Source organism: Eutrigla gurnardus (genome assembly GCF_963514095.1).
Source record: "Eutrigla gurnardus genome assembly, chromosome: 17".
NCBI classification, from domain to species: Eukaryota; Metazoa; Chordata; class Actinopteri; order Perciformes; family Triglidae; genus Eutrigla; species Eutrigla gurnardus.
This window is the reverse complement of record NC_139928.1, coordinates 12077861-12097102: the sequence shown is the minus strand read 5'-3', so window position 1 is coordinate 12097102 and position 19242 is coordinate 12077861. Positions and strand designations below refer to the sequence as shown.

General features: G+C 44.9%; 3 protein-coding genes across 4 annotated transcripts in view; 1 reads left to right on the top strand and 2 right to left on the bottom strand.

Moving 5' to 3' along the window:
• Nucleotides 1-58: 58 nt before the first annotated feature.
• Nucleotides 59-11870, bottom strand: susd5 (sushi domain containing 5). The gene is made up of 5 exons (XM_084032892.1): nucleotides 11511-11870; nucleotides 10422-10599; nucleotides 8000-8109; nucleotides 6389-6577; nucleotides 59-5448 (listed from the first exon to the last, which is right to left on the bottom strand). The coding sequence occupies exons 1-5, from the start codon at nucleotides 11596-11598 to the stop codon at nucleotides 3392-3394; spliced, it is 2622 nt and encodes an 873-aa protein (XP_083889018.1). The 5' UTR covers nucleotides 11599-11870; the 3' UTR covers nucleotides 59-3391.
• zftraf1 (zinc finger TRAF-type containing 1) overlaps nucleotides 10239-19242 on the bottom strand; it is a 140553-nt gene continuing 131549 nt past the window's right edge. The window contains exon 7 of the mRNA XM_084032922.1: nucleotides 10239-10249. The gene's annotated coding sequence lies outside the window, so the exon portion shown is untranslated. The remainder of the gene's footprint in view (nucleotides 10250-19242) is intronic.
• fbxl2 (F-box and leucine-rich repeat protein 2) overlaps nucleotides 16362-19242 on the top strand; it is a 14837-nt gene continuing 11956 nt past the window's right edge. Inside the window, exon 1 of one of the 2 annotated variants that reach the window (XM_084032919.1) lies at nucleotides 16362-16960. In XM_084032919.1, coding sequence (XP_083889045.1) covers nucleotides 16931-16960 — 30 coding nt within the window. In that variant the 5' untranslated portion in view covers nucleotides 16362-16930. The remainder of the gene's footprint in view (nucleotides 16961-19242) is intronic. The other variant, XM_084032920.1, reaches the window with a different exon arrangement.

Here is a 19242-nt window from a genome sequence, read left to right as displayed (position 1 = left end):
AGTGAAGTATTAAATATTTATACATATATATAGAGAGAGAGCAACAACTGAAAATCTGGAACTGGGGAACTTTTAGTATTTTGCTTAAAAAAAACGACTTAAATGATGAATTAATTGAGCAATTAAATAATACCCTTTAGTGTGGCCCCGATACAGCAGGGAGTCTGCGAGGGACCTTCAGACGAGCAGAGAGACATCCAGGGGAAACCGGAGTTGTTTAATAATGTTTGCACATTGAGCGTCTGTGCAGTTTGTCACACAGCGATGTTAAAAAGCCCCACAGGGGAAACATTCTGGCTCCGTTACTGTCTCTCTGTCTCCGTTTTCATTCCTCTCCTGGCTGTATTTACCCACCGCTTTTATTACCGCTTCTTCTCCCCTATCTTTTCCTTCTTCCCTTTAAACATTATTCTTAATGTTTTTTAAAAAAAATGGAAAATATTGCAAAGAAGGGACTAGAAGGGACTTGAGATAAGAGACTGATTGTCAGGACTCAAGGTCACAGGTCAAAGTCACACATTCACTTTCTCACACACACACACATACAATGAATGGTAAACAATGCACTATAGTTAGAGATCGACCATCATCTTGCAAAAATAGACACCAACAGTTAAAACCACATGTGTAAGACTTTATTGTGACACGTATACATCACACACCTCACGCTGTTTGAGATGATGAAAGAAACAGACATGGAGAAATATTAGCATCACGTGAATGAGCGCCAACGGTGTCTTTTGCTTTCTTTCAATTTTGTCATGATTTTGCACATAACTCAGGCGGGCCCATAACCACGTTCAACCAGTATTTTAGCATTCGTGGAAAGACAGGTCGTTCCTCAATCTATAATTTACACTGTTGCAGGTTCAGTACTTTGGTTTCAACAGCTTTATTTGATAATTTATCTTTAGTATAATAAAGGGCAACAGTATATGGAGATGAGCCGACCCTGTGCAAGACACGAAGAGATAAAGTCGAATGTCAGTGCTTGACAAGAAATATAAGTCAAATGAATTTCCTCACACACCAGTAATGCTGCACTATGACAAGTGAGTTATTAAAGTTATATATTCATATTTACAGAAACATATAAACAGCTACTTTATTCCCGCGCCTCCTCGCCATATTAGAACATTTAGTGTCAATTCAGTTTACGGCACCACAATACAGAATCCAGATGTATTTTTATCAAGTCAATAATAGCTGTTATTCACTTTAACCCGTTCAAATCCCACAAATCCTGATATAACATCAAATTATGTTGCCAAATAACACCACTAAAATATGTTGTAGAGAGCCGAGAACACTCGATGTGGGCAAATTAAACGGCCATTCATGACTGATGACGGCATATCTCGTCTACAAGCAGTCACCTACTTTTAACATCAATTAAGCACTTTTTATTTAAGTCAATTCCATATAATTATTCTTTGTAGTCTTTATACATCTCCAGAATTACAAACTCTAATATCTATGTTTAAACTCTCTCATGCTTGAATTTATTTACATTGCACTATTGTATTGGCGTTTCTATTTTTAACCTTTGACATTTCCTCTCAAGTATTTGGCACAGTACAGAAATCACCATATCATGCAGAGCTACAGTAAACACTGTAAAATCCTTAATTTTTCGAACTAGGACTGGAAAATAAACCAAATCTATAAAAGCAAATTGTCTGAATTCCCAAATATTTCAAATGAGAATAGCGTTAAATGAATGTTAAATGAACTAATCCTTCCCATGTCAAGTTCAGAGAATCCTCTTCAACTTGTCGCACTGTATCTTATCAGGACAAGAAGAACACGAGTAAAGAAGTTTAATCCATCGATGTACTGAAAAATAATCAGCCTTTGTGACAATTTATCATCATGTAGGTGACGTTTTAGGGCATGCGGTCCAGCCCTACAATTTGAAGGCTTCCCCAACCGCTACGTTTTCCCTGATGGTGATTCTTGTCTGACTGTAAAGCCCTTTGAGATGACATATTGTGATTCAAGGCTCTAGTCAGCAACATTATCAGTGAAGCGTTTCAGAGATGCAGAGTAAAAATTGCTATTAGTTTTGTCTTCTGCTAAAACTGTTCGCAGCATGTTCTCTCCATCTCTGAAACACATTGACAGTATTGTCAGACTCTATTTTTTCGGATAGTAACTTTTCCATCATTGAATCAGGCTTTCACCATCTGAAGGGACCTGCATGTGCATCTGCGTTCGTAAACCAGCCAATAGGAACACCCTCTCTGAAATGACCTGTGATTGGCCAAAGTCTAAGCCTGAAAGCAGACACAAGAGGAGGTGAGGTCCAGTTTTCTCTCAGACCACTTGATTTACAATACGTTTAAAGGTTATTATGGAATTTTTGCCCGATGATGGCAAAAATAAACTGCCCGGTTTAAAGTTAAATTTAAAATATTGGGGGTTGTGTTTCTCTCTGTTGCTATGGCAGCACCACAACGTTTGATCCCGTTTGGTCTGAATCCCGTCAGCAAACACGACTTACTGCTGACCGGCGGCTTGCAGAGACCTGAAACACACACACACACACACACACACACACACACACACACACACGCATACACACAAACAGCTGAGTCTGCAGTCCGTACAGACGCATGCTCTTTCTCATCAGCCGACTGTCAAAACCAACAGGAAGATCTTAAAATGTTTCACCCGCCACCCTTCTTTCTCAGACCTTTCCCCAAGCTTCCACTCATTCGACCATCTTATCTGGTGTGACCGTCATCATCATCATCAACATCATCATCATCATCATCATCATCATCATCATCCTTTTTTTGTTCTTGCTGGTTTGATAGAAGCCTGGTCGTTCGTTTGGGACTACCTTTTCTTTTCAACACAATATAAAGAGACAAAGATAGGGAATGGAGAATAATGCAGATAAATCAACAAAAGACAAGCAGTCAATGAATTCAACTAAAAAAAGTAACACAGGCACACTTTACCACAATGTCCAAGAGCTTTGGGTGTTCAAATTCAGTTCATATATTCAGGCGGGCAGGCATGCCTTCTTGTTCCCGAAATATCTATTTACAATCTAATTGTTCTGTTCCTAGACTTAATTCCAGTCCAGATACCCCTCCACACGTCCAGCTAGCTGTCAGAGCTTTGGAAATATTAGGCAGGAATAACACAGATGGGTAAAAATTCCTTAAAATCGATCTACAATCTTGTTTTACTCAGGTTTCACTCTGCATCACAAGGTTTTGTTCTTTAAAACAAGATTATAGCACAACTCATCTGTTCATACCTATCCAAAATCTCTTACTTCCAGTAGTTTCTAGCAAGATGAGGGACTGAGTTCCTTTCATATCCATCTGAATCCTCTCTTCTAAATGTCTCTGCCCTGTTAGTGTCCTCTCTCCTCACCTTACACCTTTTGTTGCATCTCTATCTGTTGGCCCTGACTGGTCTGACTTTGGCCCTTCCCATTCATCTTGTACATCGAGCTTTTCTGCTGTTGCCGTCGGTAACACCACACCCCGATGACGGCCGCCGTGGCGACCGCGCACACAGCCACAATGACGGCTGCCACCGTGGGACCTCGGCTGGAGGAGCTCGGAGGACGGGGAGGGCAGTCGTCCCCCGTGCAGATGGCCTCACCCATCTCTCCCTCCGCCTCGCCCCTCTCGCCGGCCTCACCAGGCAGGTGGTGTGCGTTGTTCCCCTCCATCACTACACCGTCGCCGTCGTGCATCGGTGGAACTGGGCCGTGGTCCAGGAAGGGGTTCTCGGTGAGGTCACCCAGCCAGGAGTGGGTGGGAGCTGCCTGTTGGGTGTCATAGTCCAGGGTGTCGGAGTATGAGGGGGTGCCTGAGGCCTGTGAGGGAGCAGCGGTGGGGATGAAGCCAGGCCACACCTCCTCCACTCCACCTTGATCCAAGGCAGGTTCTGCCGTGGGAGTCTGGGCCACCTCTGGTGAGCTGGTGTACGGGCCACGTCTACGAATTTCCACCTCGTTGGGTCTGTCAGTTGCCCTGACAACTGTCCCCCCATTTCCTGTTTCCTGCTGAACGACGGGGTAGCCGTCCAGCCAGGTGTCGTCTGTGGTTGCCTCTCCTTCTGGTCCCTTCTGAGTGGCGTTCTGATGTTCATCCATTGCTATGGAAAAGATGACATGCTGATGACCGTCATCTTCATGGCTGTCATGATCATCATAGCTGTCATTGTCATCGTGTTCATGATCGTCATGATCCTCTTCCTCTGGGTCATAATGCTCCTCACGGTCATCATGGTCATCACGGTCGACATGGTCATCACGGTCGACATGATCATCACGGTCATCATGGTCATGACGGTCGACATGGTCATCACGGTCGTCATGGTCATCACGGTCGACATGATCATGACGGTCGACATGGTCATCACGGTCGTCATGGTCATCACGGTCGACATGGTCATCACGGTCATCAGGTTCATCATGGTCGACATGGTCATCGTGGTCATCATGTTCGACATGATCATCGTGGTCCTCATGGTCCTCATGGTCCACATGGTCATCGTGGTCATCAGGTTCTGGATGTTCCTCCGAACCATCAGGATGCTCTTGATCATCGTCACCACGATCAACGGTCACATCGTCCCGTTCTTCGTAGCTTTCATGTTCATTGTAAGTATCGTCGTACTCCTGGCTGCCGTAACGAACGCGATCGCGGTGGCGGTCCTCTTCGTGTTCGCCCATGTCATAATGGTCATGATGATCTGATGGTTTTTCGTGGCGGTCCCGTTTGTCCAGATCATCATGCTGAGCTGGAATGTAATGCCTCGCATGATCATCTTCGGCATGGCGACTGTCAGGGTCATCTAGATCACCGTGGTGGCTGTCGTCGTGGGCATCCTGATCGTCATGGTTGCTGTCGTCGTGATCATCTAGGTCATCTCTGTCGTAGCTGTCTTGCTCGTGATCACGGTCGTCCACATCGACTGGACGCTGCTGGTGGTGCGTTTCTTGGCTCTCATGCTCTTTACTCTCCTCTGATTGGGCGCCTGAGGCTCTCTGTGTATTCTGTGTGACCGGATTGGCGGAGAAAGGATGCCCCTCCTCCTGGAAGGCCTCCGAGGGGAACCAGAAGAGGTGTTTCTGGGAGAGAAGAGAGACAGGTGCTTCTGTGGCTGCATCAGTCCTGATCACCTCCCTCCTCTCCTGCTCCCACCGTGGCTGGGATATGAAGTCTCCATCTTTCTCTTGTCCTTCAACGCCTCCTTCAGATTCATGCTCTCCGGGGTCTTCTTGATGCTCCTCCTCTTCCCGGACACTGAAGCTTGTGTCTAGCTGCTCCTGACTCCCTTCCCTTTCCGGGTACGCAGCTCCGTGCACCTCCTCATACACCTCACCGTGAGCCTCCTCTGGCGTCTCGGTGTGACGTTCGGCGTCTCCATAGGAATCCGTGAACTTGTCCTCGTAGTCTACGTGACTTTCAGTCTCATCTGCCGAAACACAACAAGGAGACATTTTTTAATCAGGTGACGAAGCTACATGAAATCTTAATATTCATTATTACACATAAAGACTGTAAACAGGGGGATACAGCAAGCCCATCTCTATCTAAAGGTAAAACTAATCTGCTTTCAAAGATGACTTTTGCCCCCTTCTCCCTCTGCTATGAACTGGGCCACACTATGGTATGTCACACTGAGGTGTCATTGCAGCCATTTTCAGCTCACAACTGAGACTTCCCTGTCCAGAAAGCCAAGAATCAGGCATCAATCACAAAACTGGGAGCCAGGGGCGGAGCCAGACATTGTAAAGTTTCAGGGCTCAGCCCAGACCTATGGGGTTCCAGGAGCATCCCCCCCCCAATCTAATTTTTCTCCAACTATCTCAATCATTCTGAAACTATAATAACTGTTGAGGATGATTTATTTCCACTCCTGCTTCCTAAAAAGATGATGGCACTATTTTTAGGGAAGGAGTTTGGCATAAACAGCATTACTAGTCTTGATACGTGTTTTTGTTATGCTATGATAGAGAAGAGTTAATAGAATGAATGTTTATCTGAATAATATGCTTCATAAAAAAAATCCATAATAATCTGGGCTGCTGTAACGGTAAATCAAGGATCCTCAGCAAAGCCAAGTAAAAGCCAAGAGAAGAACATTTACTGGATTATATTAAATTAGGGAATAGTGTAGTAGTCTTATAGCAGCAGCAGCAGCATAGAACAATCCTCCAGTCGGGTCAGAAAGACTAAGGTGAAAGGCCACGAAGTTGAAGATTATTTTAAAAGCCTGAAATCTTTGGGGCTTTTGAGAAAACATAGAGGGCTGCAGCCCCGTCAAAGGAGCAGCAAGGAGGTTGACCTCAGCGTGGTCTTCGGTCCGCCTCCGTCAAATCTCACAGCTTATACAGTTTAAACAAAGCTCTTACCTTTGACACAGATCTCCACGAGCCCGTACCACTCTCCGCAGCTGTCGCACAGCAGGCTGAAGGCAGTGTGTCCACTGGGCATCACGTAACCCGGCACACAGGAGTACAGCAGCTCGTCTCCCATCTCGTACCCGGTGTGCCCCTGCAGACGGGCGCTAGGGAAGGACGGGGGGTCGCCACACGGCACACCTGTCAACAACAAACAGACATGCATGTGATACAAAAAAATAAAATAACACTCTGCACAGTGTTTTGAGTTGTTAAGCAAACTCTTACATAGGTTATGCAATCCCTATTCAGTATGACACACTGCTGTTAATGAACCGTGACTCATTATTATTTGTATTATTCTGATGCAGCTTTACAGCGTCACTATCCCATTAGTAAACAGAGAGATAGAGTCACTCAAGAGACAGGAAGCAATGAGCTTTGTGGAAAATGCGGATGTCATTTTGATTAACAAGCCCACTAACAATGCCACTGGGACGAGATAAAGGCTATGCATTGTCTTGACTCTGGGCTAATTTCTTATGGTAATTATACAGAGGCAACGCAGTTTATTTGACGAATAATAACATGCTGATTAACTGAAAAAGGCCACTCGCCACACAGTTTTCAGTTGAGTTTATTTCTCGAAAACAAACCTTTTAATATACATTCAACTGTCGTGTTATTGTTATTTAAATTATGAAAATCTTTTTTTTCTCCAGAATTAATATTTGTCTTAATCTTTATTTAAAAAAAAAAGAAAAAAAAGAAAAAGTATTTTATTTTGTTTTTCATAAGGAGGGATGGGCAGTTCAACAGAGCTGTGAAGTGAAAGTGTCCTCACCTTTTCTATAACTGTGTGGTAGGGCAACTTCACAGCTCAGCACAGGAAGCAGCTGGACAGAATGATTTGCTCGGCCTCTAAAACCTTCAGCTCCAGTCATCTCTTACATCTGTGAGACCCGCATTCAGTGCAAAGGTCTAAAAATACCACCGGACTCCACGCACCATGCAAACCACTCAATTTAAAGTACCAATACTGGAAATCTGTGTTTTTGCTGTTTTTGTACAGCACATTTTGTATTATAACTGAATAAAACTGTCTACGAACCACAAAAAAACACAGGAAAGGCCATAAAGCTATGTATGAAACATTTCTGTTGAAATGTGTACAGCACTTATAGAGGACAGAATGAAAGAAGAAGTAAAGCAACAGAATGTACTTACATGATTGACAGTAATGTAACTGAAATGACTTTGATTGTGTGTTGATGATGTGGTAACGTGGCATTTATACCTCCAAACCTCCTATCACAACAATAACCACAGCTACTAACCATGACCATATCCATATCTGTGTGCTGTATATAAACAGCCACAGAAGCTACTGTTTATAGGAATAAATCCAAGAAATAGTCCGAACCACAACCAAAACCGAACACTGGATTCTCCCTCCCCTCTCAGATTCAATACGGTGCATGAAATGCATCGTCCCTACATTCATGGATCAAGTTATGTAAAAGTTGAAAGAGGATGGCGAGAACGCAGGAACACATCCACACCTCATAAATACCTCGGGGAAGTGTGAGAGTGTATATCTGTGTGTATGGTTGGTTTACTGACCTTTGTCTTTGATGCAGAAGGCGTCCAGGTGTGCTGCATCCTCTGTGGCGTTTTCTGTTCTCACGTCCACTGCTTTCAGTGCACTGCCCACAACATTACACACCGTGGTCCTACAATGGACAGACAGACAGACAGTATAGATATTTTATGTGCTTTTATGGAGGTAAAGGATCTGAATACTTCAGTGATAACATTACTGATAAATGGAACTGATATTTCTGCTCGGTCTATACAGGAAATAAGACGTCACACAGATATATACAGTATGTGCAGCTCTTTCGGTCGCCCCCCTGATTTGCTGCTAATTCAAATATTATTCCAGCATGACATCAGAGTCCAGGAGCACACATCATGGCTCAGACATGCTGCAGTATCAGCAGTTGTAGCCTGTGGCACAATATTATCGCACCATGACGCATTACGACTGGCTGTTCCCATGCAGACGCCTTAAGTTGCAGCCAACTTTATATAGAACAATCACAACATTAGGGACCAAAATAAATAAGTGCACGCCTACAAGCTGCAGTGGCAAAAAGAAATGCTGGGTTAAAAAAATAGGGTGTTTTGGTTGCCACGTTATGGTTTATAGCATCATTTGTCATCCAAAAAGCATACATGGCAGATTTGAACTTCCCAGGCCAATCAAATCATGTTCCCATAGGAGCTCCTGTCACTAATCAACCTCATTTGGAAAGAAAATTCAAAGCGGAGCTCAGAAGCCTCATTAAAAGTCACATTACACTTACATAATATCGCATGGTAATATCGCTAATCAAGCATCATTAAAAGGAAAAGGTGTGTGTGTGCGTGTGTGTGTGTGTGTGTGTGTGTGTGTGTGTGTGTGTGTGTGTGTGTGTGTAACTGAGTTAATCAAAGCATCAGTAATTGGAAAGAATTTGACTGGCAGTGCAGCGAGCCTGTGAGAAGTGGTGTGAGTCATGCTGCATGCTTGTGCCATGCTAACTTCAGCTTATAAGGACAAAAATCCGAGCGAGAGAAACGGGCAGCAAATCGCCAAGAAAACACTGAGTAAGACACAAAAAAAACCCCCACAAAGAATGCTTTCACGTTAAACTATAGCCCCCGCAGGCGTCTGCATGTGTGTGAGAAGGGATTTGACCTCTCTCTCCGAGACAAGGGGCACTTAACCTGACCGACGAGCCATTGCTCAAAACCGTCACCTTGCATGACATAACTCTTACAGGGAGAACCCAAACGTGTGTGTTTGTATGAGGCCGCTGGTATTATTGTGCTTGGTTGCCAGGGCAGCACATGTATGATTGACAGGTGAGAGTCAGGCGTTAGAGTCCATCTGAGAAGTTCTTGTTATTACGCAACAGACCCTAAAAAAGAGAAATGTCGGAGGCCATAGCGTTACCTTCTGGAAAAAACAGCACAATCCACACCACATAAAACCAAGTGAATGAAGCGATTATTCATCTATGGAGAGGATGAAACCCAGCACATGTTAGCCTCCAAAAAGGGATAGAATCGGCAAGAACTCAGCTTAGACACACAGAGCCATAGACGGGTGATACACTGTGAAACATGGTAAGCTGGTGTGAAAGCTGAGAGCAGGGAGCATAAGGAGAAAAAAAAAAAAATAGTGTCAGCTTTTCCTCTGAGCAGACGTTCATCATTCTGAGGGCAGATGCTATTTTGAATTCTAATTCCTCCCCTGAATAATGATTTCATACATACAATATATCTTATCTAGCCCTTTTCAACACACTGAATGCACTTGTGGAAGTATTGTACGGGTCATTAAGTCTATTTGGCAACTTTGCAGAGAGTTTCAGTCAACATTTATCTGGATCCTGAGGATACATTTGTTGGGCTTAGCGGGCCAGTATGTAGGATGTGGTGGCGTCTAGTGCCCCCCCCGACTGAAATCTCTCCCGTGTGCCAAGCATTTATGAGAACTATGATGGCCAACGGCAAAATGTGAAAAATGTGACCTGGAACACCGCGTACCTTACAGACCGGAAATGACCAAAGAACGGCATTCAATCTGCCAATCAACTATTAAACTGCCTGTCTCTCTCTCTGTCTCTCTCTCTCTCTGTCTATCCCTGGGTGCTGAAAGCTGTGTGTCATGTTACCGTGGAGATGAGAGGTGTAAATGGAGGCAGTTGTCGACATGACACCCCGGCTCAGAATTCCCTCCTCCTCCAGGAAGGAACAGAGGAGTCTTTCTCACTCTCTTCCTCTCTTTTTTCTCCCCCCCCCCCTGAAATGTGTCACTCTCTTCTTCCATCTTGCCACTCTTTAGATAACTGCCGCTGCTGCTTTCACTTCCTCGCTCTTTCATCTGTTCCTGCAACCACCGTCACACACAAGCGTATACACACCAAGATGACCTTTGACATCTCTAGAAATCTCAAGACTTGTCCCGTAAAACGTCGAAGCCTTATTTTCTTACCCCACTGCGCCCCCATAGAGCCACCCACGGGTGCACGGGGAGAAGAAGCACTCCACCACAGCGTGATGGAGCTCCTCCGCTGATGCCAAGCGGGCGTGCTGCGAGGCACAAGCCCCCTCGGCATCTCTGAAGCCCTGCAGGCCGGAGGAGTTCCTCAGGTCCAACACGAACACCCGGCCTGAGAAGAGAGAGAGCAGGCAGTTAGAGGACAACCTCCGAAACGCCTTATTGCATCTAATTCAACTAATAAAGTGACGCACAAATATGGATTTCAATCCTTTTTTATTAGACGTGGCATAATACAGATGTGCATAAGAAGACAACTACCAGGTGTTAATCAAGCATTAGAGCTCAGCAGAGAGGTTTGACAGTATTCAGTGTGTGTCTATGGCCACAGGTGGGATCATTTAACTGCATAACACCGTGTGCCATCATCAGACCGAATCAGAAGTTCAAAGTCTCCATGTCATTTTGGATTCATGCTTCAAAAAAATAACTTCAGCTAGTTCAGACTCTGCCGACCGACTTTTAACAAAAAGAGCACATTACTTCTGTTTTAGCTGCCCTGCGTTGGCTCTCTACTTCATTTATTACTGTTATTTCTCTGCTTTTGTTGGTTGTTTCATTCAATTTGTATTATTATTTGTAAAACACTTTGAGCTGGATTGTATCGATGAAAGGTACAATGCAAAAAAGTTAAAAATGATTAATTCCTTTATTATTACTGTTATTATTATCATCATCACCATTGTCAATATTATTATAATTATTATAAATATTCTTAATATTTGGACATTTTCCCTATATGCACTGCTTTATTAGACACATATGGCTCTTTTATGTTAATTTTAGAAGAAGAAAGAAAACATGCGCTTGGAGGGAATCATTTCTGACGATGATTACTAAACGTTTAAGACTCCATGGCAGGTGTCAACGTCAAACCCATAACTTTCGTGATGGAAACTTGTCGAATGTGCAGGTAAAAGGCTAATTAAAGTATTAGGAATACAGTGTGAGTTAATAATGAAGCTTGTTTTTTTGCATTTTTTAATACTTTTAATCTTCTAGTATGATAAAATATGAACTTACCGTCTGCATTTACAACAGAGGTCCCCGCAAGATAAGCCAGGCATCCAAAGAGCAATGACAGAATGGTTTGGTTAGAACAATCCAGCATCTTTAGGCAAAATCTCACTTCTTTTTTTTTTATATAATGATGGAAAACGAGTCCAAAAAAATCCCTCCAACAACTTCCAGCGTGTATTGAGAGTGTCCCGGGTCAGACTGAGTGAGTCCCGGTGGTCGGAGCCGGACTGGGCTGCAGGACGGGGAGCTTGTTGACAAGTGCGGGCGGTGAAACCGGAAAGAAAACGGTGAGAGCGGCTGAGCAGCGAGGCGCACTTTGTCTCCCCCAAATAGTCGCCCTCGCAAGCAGATGGAGCGTCGGTGCGAAAACTCGCGTGTCCCCGTTAAGTAAATACGTCACGGCTCAAAATGTTGAGGGTGGGCAAAGGCGGTCAGATAGACAGACTGCTCCTTTACAGGGAGGGAGGGAGAGAGAGGGAGAGAGAGCCTCAGCTAAATGCTTTAAATGTAAGAAAGAGAGTTGTGTTGGTGAGTACTGCCACTGCTGCTAATAAGGCCCCTCACACACAAATACAGCTGATCCTTTGAGCATAACGTCTTAATTAAGGTGATTATCCCCTCTGCTATAGGCCCGACTTCCCTCTGTGTGTGTTTATGTGTGTTTATGTGTGTTTATGTCCCATTTGGTGAGGCAGATAAAGACAGACGACCAGAGCCCATACAGAGCGTTTAGGAGCATGCAGGCATTGTTTTAGTGGACCTGCAGGTGGAGATAACCAACCCACGTATTCCAGTTCATACATGATTCACATCACCAAACCCCCAAAGCAACATTATAACCTGTAAAAACGTTACGCACAATAACAGTAGGACAGTTGTCCTCCAATGATTAAAGGTTTTGGGGTTTTGTCTTTTTTTATGGACAAGAATGTTGAAAATGAATTCTTTGATGAAGCAATCTCACCACAATATCCAATTAGTTCTGGAGCTTTTACACAATCTTTCTCAGCAGGTGGACGTTGTCCAGCTGTCATGGATCAAACTTACAATTTATGAACATTTCCCATTTTTTCCATCCTTTAATTCTATGAAGTGAACAGAAAATGGAAATGTGATCATCTGCCATGTCATGACACCTGGGCAACCGCATCTGATGAAGAAGATCATGGGATGAAAGCTCCAGAGCAGCTACTTGGCCTTGTAGTGAGATTGTCAGTGGTGTTCAGATCCATCCATCCATCCATCCATTTTCTACCGCTTATCCAGTATTCAGGGTCGCGGGGGGGCTGGAGCCAATCCCAGCTGTCATTGGGCGAAGGCAGGGTACACCCTGGACAGGACGCCAGTCTATCGCAGGGCCGACATGTAGAGACAAACAACCATTCACACTCACATTCACACCTACGGGCAATTTAGAGTCACCAATTTACCTATCCCCATCCTGCATGTCTTTGGACTGTGGGAGGAAGCCGGAGAACCCGGAGAGAACCCACGCTTACACGGGGAGAACATGCAAACTCCACACAGAAGGAACCCGGGCCGACCCGGGGATCGAACCCGGGACCCTCTTGCTGTGAGGCGAGAGTGCTAACCACTACACCACCGTGCAGCCCGTGTTCAGATCCTTAAGATCATAATTACTGAAGCAATAACTGGCAAACAGCATTTTATTGTTACTGGGCTGCAACTAATGATGTTTGTTCACAATAGATTAATCTGCTGATTATTTTTCCTGATTAATTGATTTATTGTTTTGGCTTTAAAATGTCAGAAAATAGTAAGAAATGTCCGCCTTAACATCCTTCTGTTTGGTTTCTCCGATACACATTCCAAACCCCCCAAATCATTCAGTTTATTGTAATTTAACAGAGAAAAAATCACCAAACATCTGAGAATCTGGAATTGTTTCAGCTTTAATTCTGTCACATTTTAAAAGGTCATCATATGTTTTTTGTATGCAAATTCTTGATTTGCAATAATAGAGTTAAAAAGTACAACATGTGCCTCTGAATTGTAGTCGAGTGGAACGTGGGATGAAATGGAAATACTCAAGTCAAACAGCGACATAGGAATTCCTTAAAGAGTGACACCTTTGTTGAGAATTCACACTTACTCATCTCCCTCCATTACTTTTGCCACATCCCACCGTTTCCATTTTCCACCCTGCTCTCATGCACCCTAATGCTTTCACCTCCCGCTCAGAGGGTTTGCACGAGGGAGTTCAGGTATCCAGACTCACCCACAGAGGAGGCTATTTCTGGAGAGGTGGGGCGCACGGGAGGAGAGGGCAGACTGATGGTGCGGAGGGGAGGGACAGTGATTCACACCTGGACCGTCTCTGAGACATTGGTGAGAATTATGTTTCCTGCAGGTGTCCTTCACACAGATGTGTAATCTCACAGGACTTCCTGTACGTAGACGCATCAGACAATCTGTGCTGTTGAAGTAAACACACACACACACACACACACACAGACCAACCGCAAGTATGCTCTGAGTATGTGTGAGAGCAGTGACTTCCCATGTGAGCCATGTCCTGTCAGAATGAGGCGTTGTGCAGGTGTGTAACTGACTCAGAGGAAATCATTGGTCATACCAGTGCAGCCCAGGGACAGAGGGTGGGTATGGCTTTGTCTCCATGGCAACAGCCTCCGTGAGGAGCGGGGGACCAGAAAAACAGGAACCGCTCTTGAGAAGCCAAGAGTTGACGCTGCACGCGAGGAAAAATGGCTTTCGAGAGCGATGATTCATTTGTCAGAGAATTTTCCCAACTTAGAAAGCGACGCATCATCCTTCAGTTGAAGCACTGCAGTTATTCAAATCTCTGTATCATCTGCTGAGTAAACAGTTCATGTTTTCTGCAGCGATGTCCTCGCTTGACATCGGAGGAGTCCCTGCGATCATCAGGACACATTCAACACTGAGCTGCCAGCCACAGCAGAGTCAGGATGAGAAGGGCCATGGAGCTATTCAAAGACATGAGTTCACCAATTCGCCTTGTGATGAGAGATTGTTAATTACCACGCAATGCGGTGAGACGAGATGGCACAAAGATTGAAAATGTGTGGCACGCAGTTGAAAGACACAAGCGTCATAATATGTATGCGTTCATGCCAACAGGCACGCATGAATATTTCTATATTGATGTGATAGAATCATACAGTTTATAATACCACGACTGTTATTTGTTTGCAGAAAACTCAATTTAAATCCTGGTGGCCTGTTGCAGTATTGAATGTAGTTGGCAGCAAATAGGCTGCTTGATGAATGTAGATCAGCAGACATGTGGGTGGGAGTCCAGTCATTTTTGTTCATTTTTATTTTCAAACATATTTGAAGGTATTTTCTTCACCAAAATGAAAGAAATAACGTGTCACATCAAAACTCCTTATGATGGGTAGACTCAGACAAAATAAGGAGCTGTTGCATTTCATGATTTTTTTCATGTAGGCTATTGGTTCCTCCAAACAAATGTCAGAAATAAGTCTAAAAATACTTTTTAATATCATATAGGAATTGTTTTGGGGGTTGCGGGTCTAAAAGGGAATCCTTCCAGAAGCCTCAGACTCTACAGTGATCGGTAAGCGGCCATCATGCAGACCATGCTGCCAGGCTGCATACCTCCATCTGACAAGCTCCACCAATCAAATACCTGTGATTTCAGTTGCGGTGACGATTCAAGTTTTTATTTATGGCAGGACAAGCAAAAGGTGAACCACTAGTCATTCCAGCATACATAACAGCAGGGCCCTGAAACCAGCACGCCTCAACATAAATCAGTCCATAATGACATCCATGCTACAAAGTTGTCTGAGAGAAAGGTGTTGAGGGCGAGAACGTCCTGCCATCAACCTTTACCTCCTCTTTTTTGTGTGTGTATTGTATTCCTATGCTAAAATATTATACTGTATAACCCCGGGCTTGTTGTGTGGTAATCTTAAAACACACATGTTCTGTCCAGGGTGTACCCTGCCTTCGCCCAATGTCAGCTGGGAAGTATAAAGTAACAGAAAACTACAAATCATGTCCTCCAGCTGAGGCTGGCTGCATGAGATCGCCCTCTAGCGGTGAACCTTGAAAACGCCTGTGAAGATATTTTATTCTGGATATGTAACTCACACTCTAGCAGGTCTGCAGCTGTGTCTTCAAAACCTGCACTACCAGAGGTGGAAAAGTACCATTCACTTAAACGTAGCACTTCACAAGGAAAAACGTAATTAAAGCGTTAAATTAAAGCACTGAAATTATATAGAATACTTCATTACATCCTTTTGTATGAAAAATAGCCGTCAGTAAGAATAGCTTTCAAGTAAATGTAGTATATGTACTTCAGTACTGTACATAAGGGCAGTTTTAAGAAGGTTTACTTGAGTATTTCCATTTTATTTATATTTGAGAAATGTTGCACTTATACACACATATATATACTCATAACAGTTTAAAGGGAGCATGTTTCATAATGATCACATGTAAATGCAGGGATTATTTTTAATTTTATTTCAAGAAAGGGGCTACATGAGCACTTAATGCTCTGCGTTTATCCTAGTTGTGCAGGTTGAAGTCCTCATGTGACAACGTTACTGAACTATCTCTAATGGAGATTATAATCTTGGCTCGTGGATCTGGAGAGCGTTTCCTTCCTTTCGTCGGACCCGTACCGGGTTCACGTCAGGTCGCGTCTCGCTGCTGTAATACCCGCGACCGCCACGGCGAACGGGGCCAAATAAAAACGATCCTCCCTCGCAGTTTTGCCCGAACCTCTGCAAGACCGCACAATCAAAACAAATCGGCCACGCGTGCTTTTCCCGCAGCAGTGACGTCACGTGAGCCCGCCCCTTTCCCCGCAAGTAGAAAGAAAACATTGAGGGGAGGGGGGGGAAACGTCTAATGTCAACCGCCGTGCGAGTGTTGGACGAGGACGACGCGCCGCGAGAGCTGGACGTGGACGTTAACTCGCCGTCTCTCGTGTGTTTTTAGACACATTTCGGAGGAAGGGGGGATTTGGGGGCCAGCTGACTCGCGCCGGAGCGATGAAGGGAGAGGCGGAAGTGAAGTCACTTGACAGACCGTCCATGTTATTATTGTTATTTTGGTAGCCCTGTGATGAGACGGGCTGGGGAGCCGTTGGTCTCCGAGACAACACGGACCGTTAACGTTACCGCAGGACCGACACCACCGCCGCCGCCGCCGCCGCCGCCACCACCTCACTGACCCGGAGACAGGAGCCTCGCTGACGGCTGGGTGGCGGGGGGAGGAGGGTGTGAGGACCCAGCTCCGGCTCGAGCTCCTACACTCCCAGCCGACCAAAAATAAAACGGCGACAACAAAAAAAACCCACCACCAACAATAACGGCGTTCGTCAAACGGCTCGACTGGTGTGTGCGTGTGCGCGCGGTTCGTAGCAGGGACGCGCCGCAGCAGACATGAACGGTATCACCAAGGGCCGGTTCGAGGTATGACAGAGGGACTGGACCCCCAACGGTCCAACTGTTTGTTTCTGGTAGACGTGGGAGTCTGGGGATTGTATAAGCAAAGTGTGTGCGTGTGCGCGGTTGGAATTGACATTCAGTCAGGAGCCGAGGCGTTGTGTTGGTCAAGGGTAATCCGAAATCCTGTTATTGTCCTGCCGCACCAGTAGACAGCGACAACATGGAGCTCAGGACTGCGGGACAGGAGGGCTGTGGCTGAGGATAGTCAATATATCAGGGCTGAGGCTCGCTGGCACTGTCGCCTGAGGTTACAGGCTTTCAGGAGGGGAGGGGGGGTCTGGCTGGGGCTGGGGCTGCAGATGGAGAGCAATGTTGTAAATTAAAAAAAAAAAGCAGTGTAACAGCATTTAGTGTGTCCCTCAGGGTTTGGCAGAGAACACCCCCTGGGATACCTGTGAATGACGGGTGCCACAGACTGGGGGTTTTCTTTGGTGGTGGGGGGGGGGCTTTCTGAGAACCACCACAGATGGTCCTTTTGTTCTCAAGAATCAGTAGTAACACGAATTCCATGAATGACCAAACGTGTCCTCGTGCAACCTTTCCATGTCTTCATGCTGATTTTACAGGAGAGTGGTGAACACAAACCCTTTTCGTGTGTGTGTGTGTGTGTGTGTGTGTGTGTGTGTGTGTGTGTTAGGAGTGGGCTCGCTTTGCTCAACTGCAGCGGTGGAAAGAGTCATTCAGATCTCTTAATTTAGTAGAGGAAACACCTCACTGCAAGTTAACGTTCTACTTGTGTGTTTAACATAGATTTAACCATGATCCCTGCGAGTGTCATTGTATTACTGGATGCTGTTATTATAGCATTATTGTGTGCACATGTATTTTATGTTGCAGCAGGTTGAGTTATAACAGAAAAGATCATAGTTTGTCATTGAAATTATGTACAAACCTTTCCATCAGCTCCCCCTGAGCTGTGAGCATTGTTTATCTGAAATATCACTCACACACTGTCGAGATGCTCGTGACTTGATGGCGCTCGACTTTTTCTGCTCAGGTGCTCAAAGCTGGCTGGTCGGGAGTGTGAACGTGTCTGCGTGTGAGCGAGTGAGAACAGGAGGCAGGTAGTGGCGCTGATGTTCGTCACCATATCGGCGGACATCTCAACAGAGCCGTAAGCTCCTTAGAGGCAGATGAGAACCAGTGTGTGGCGGGGAAACCAGCTGGCGTGGCTACGTGTGTCGGAAGAGTCGGTGGTAACAGATTAGCCCCGGGAGGGTTGACTAATAGCCTAACACCTGAGATGACGCGTTACAATGGAAGCCTGGCACAAGCCCTCTTGTAGTCGTTGTATCGCAGGCCAGAAATTGAACCCCTGACTTGTATCTTATATCTTCAGAACTTTTAATGTTGCAACTCTGAACCTGATCCACGCTGAATGCAGAAACCAGATTGGCACATCCACCCGGTTGTGCTGTACCGTCTAGGAATAGGCGTATGACTGCAGAGAGGAACTCCCTGCTTGGGAATGCTGCTCTGCTTGCACTGGCAACCCGAACGCTGAGGTGATGACTTTAATGAAGCATGTGCACCAGAGATGAACCTCGCCGTCGTAATGTCATAACTATGGCTGAGATCACACACCAAATGTGAAATGATTACTTACATTCATTTGTTTCTTTATAGATTACTTATGGCGATAAATAATAGTGTATGACCAGCAGTCCAAAACTGAGCTTATAGAATCGGTTAAGTGAATTTATTGAACATCTTAAGTTTTGTACTGTTGGTTGAACAAAACAACATATTTGATGAGCTCTGGGAAAGTGTTATTAGTATAGTATAATTAGAGGCAGCCCTAAATTATAAGAAAGAGAGAATAGCAGCAACTATTTGGTATATTACTGATGATTGTTTCAGCAGTACTCTGAATTTTCAGTGTCCACCCATTCTGGACAATACCAGTGTACATTAGAGTACTTTGCCTACAAAGCCCACTCGGTTTATGCCGTCTAGATTGTGTCTGTTGAAGCAAAGGTCAAAGGTGAGTGATGTGTTACAGAGGTGGTTTGGGATTAAGTCTAAATTTAGTCCTAAATCCTAAGCCACCTCTGGCCATTGACAGACTAGTCAATATACTGCAGGCCTTGTCTCTTCCTAGCATACAGTACACACAGTATTGTGCAATTAAGGTCAATGCACTTTCAGTTTACTCCATTGATGTGCTTCTAAATATGACTCAAACTGCAGGTCCGACATTTTGTTGAACCTCCGTTAAGTAGTTGGCACCAACGCTCGAGGGCAGA

Coding starts and splice junctions, on each gene's coding strand:
- susd5 (XM_084032892.1), bottom strand. CDS start 11,598: ATGCTGGATTGTTCTAACCAAACCATTCTGTCATTGCTCTTTGGATGC. Junction 6,578..7,999: donor CTTCTGCATCAAAGACAAAG/GTCAGTAAACCA, acceptor TGTTGTTGACAG/GTGTGCCGTGTGGCGACCCC. Junction 5,449..6,388: donor CGTGGAGATCTGTGTCAAAG/GTAAGAGCTTTG, acceptor GTGTTTCGGCAG/ATGAGACTGAAAGTCACGTA.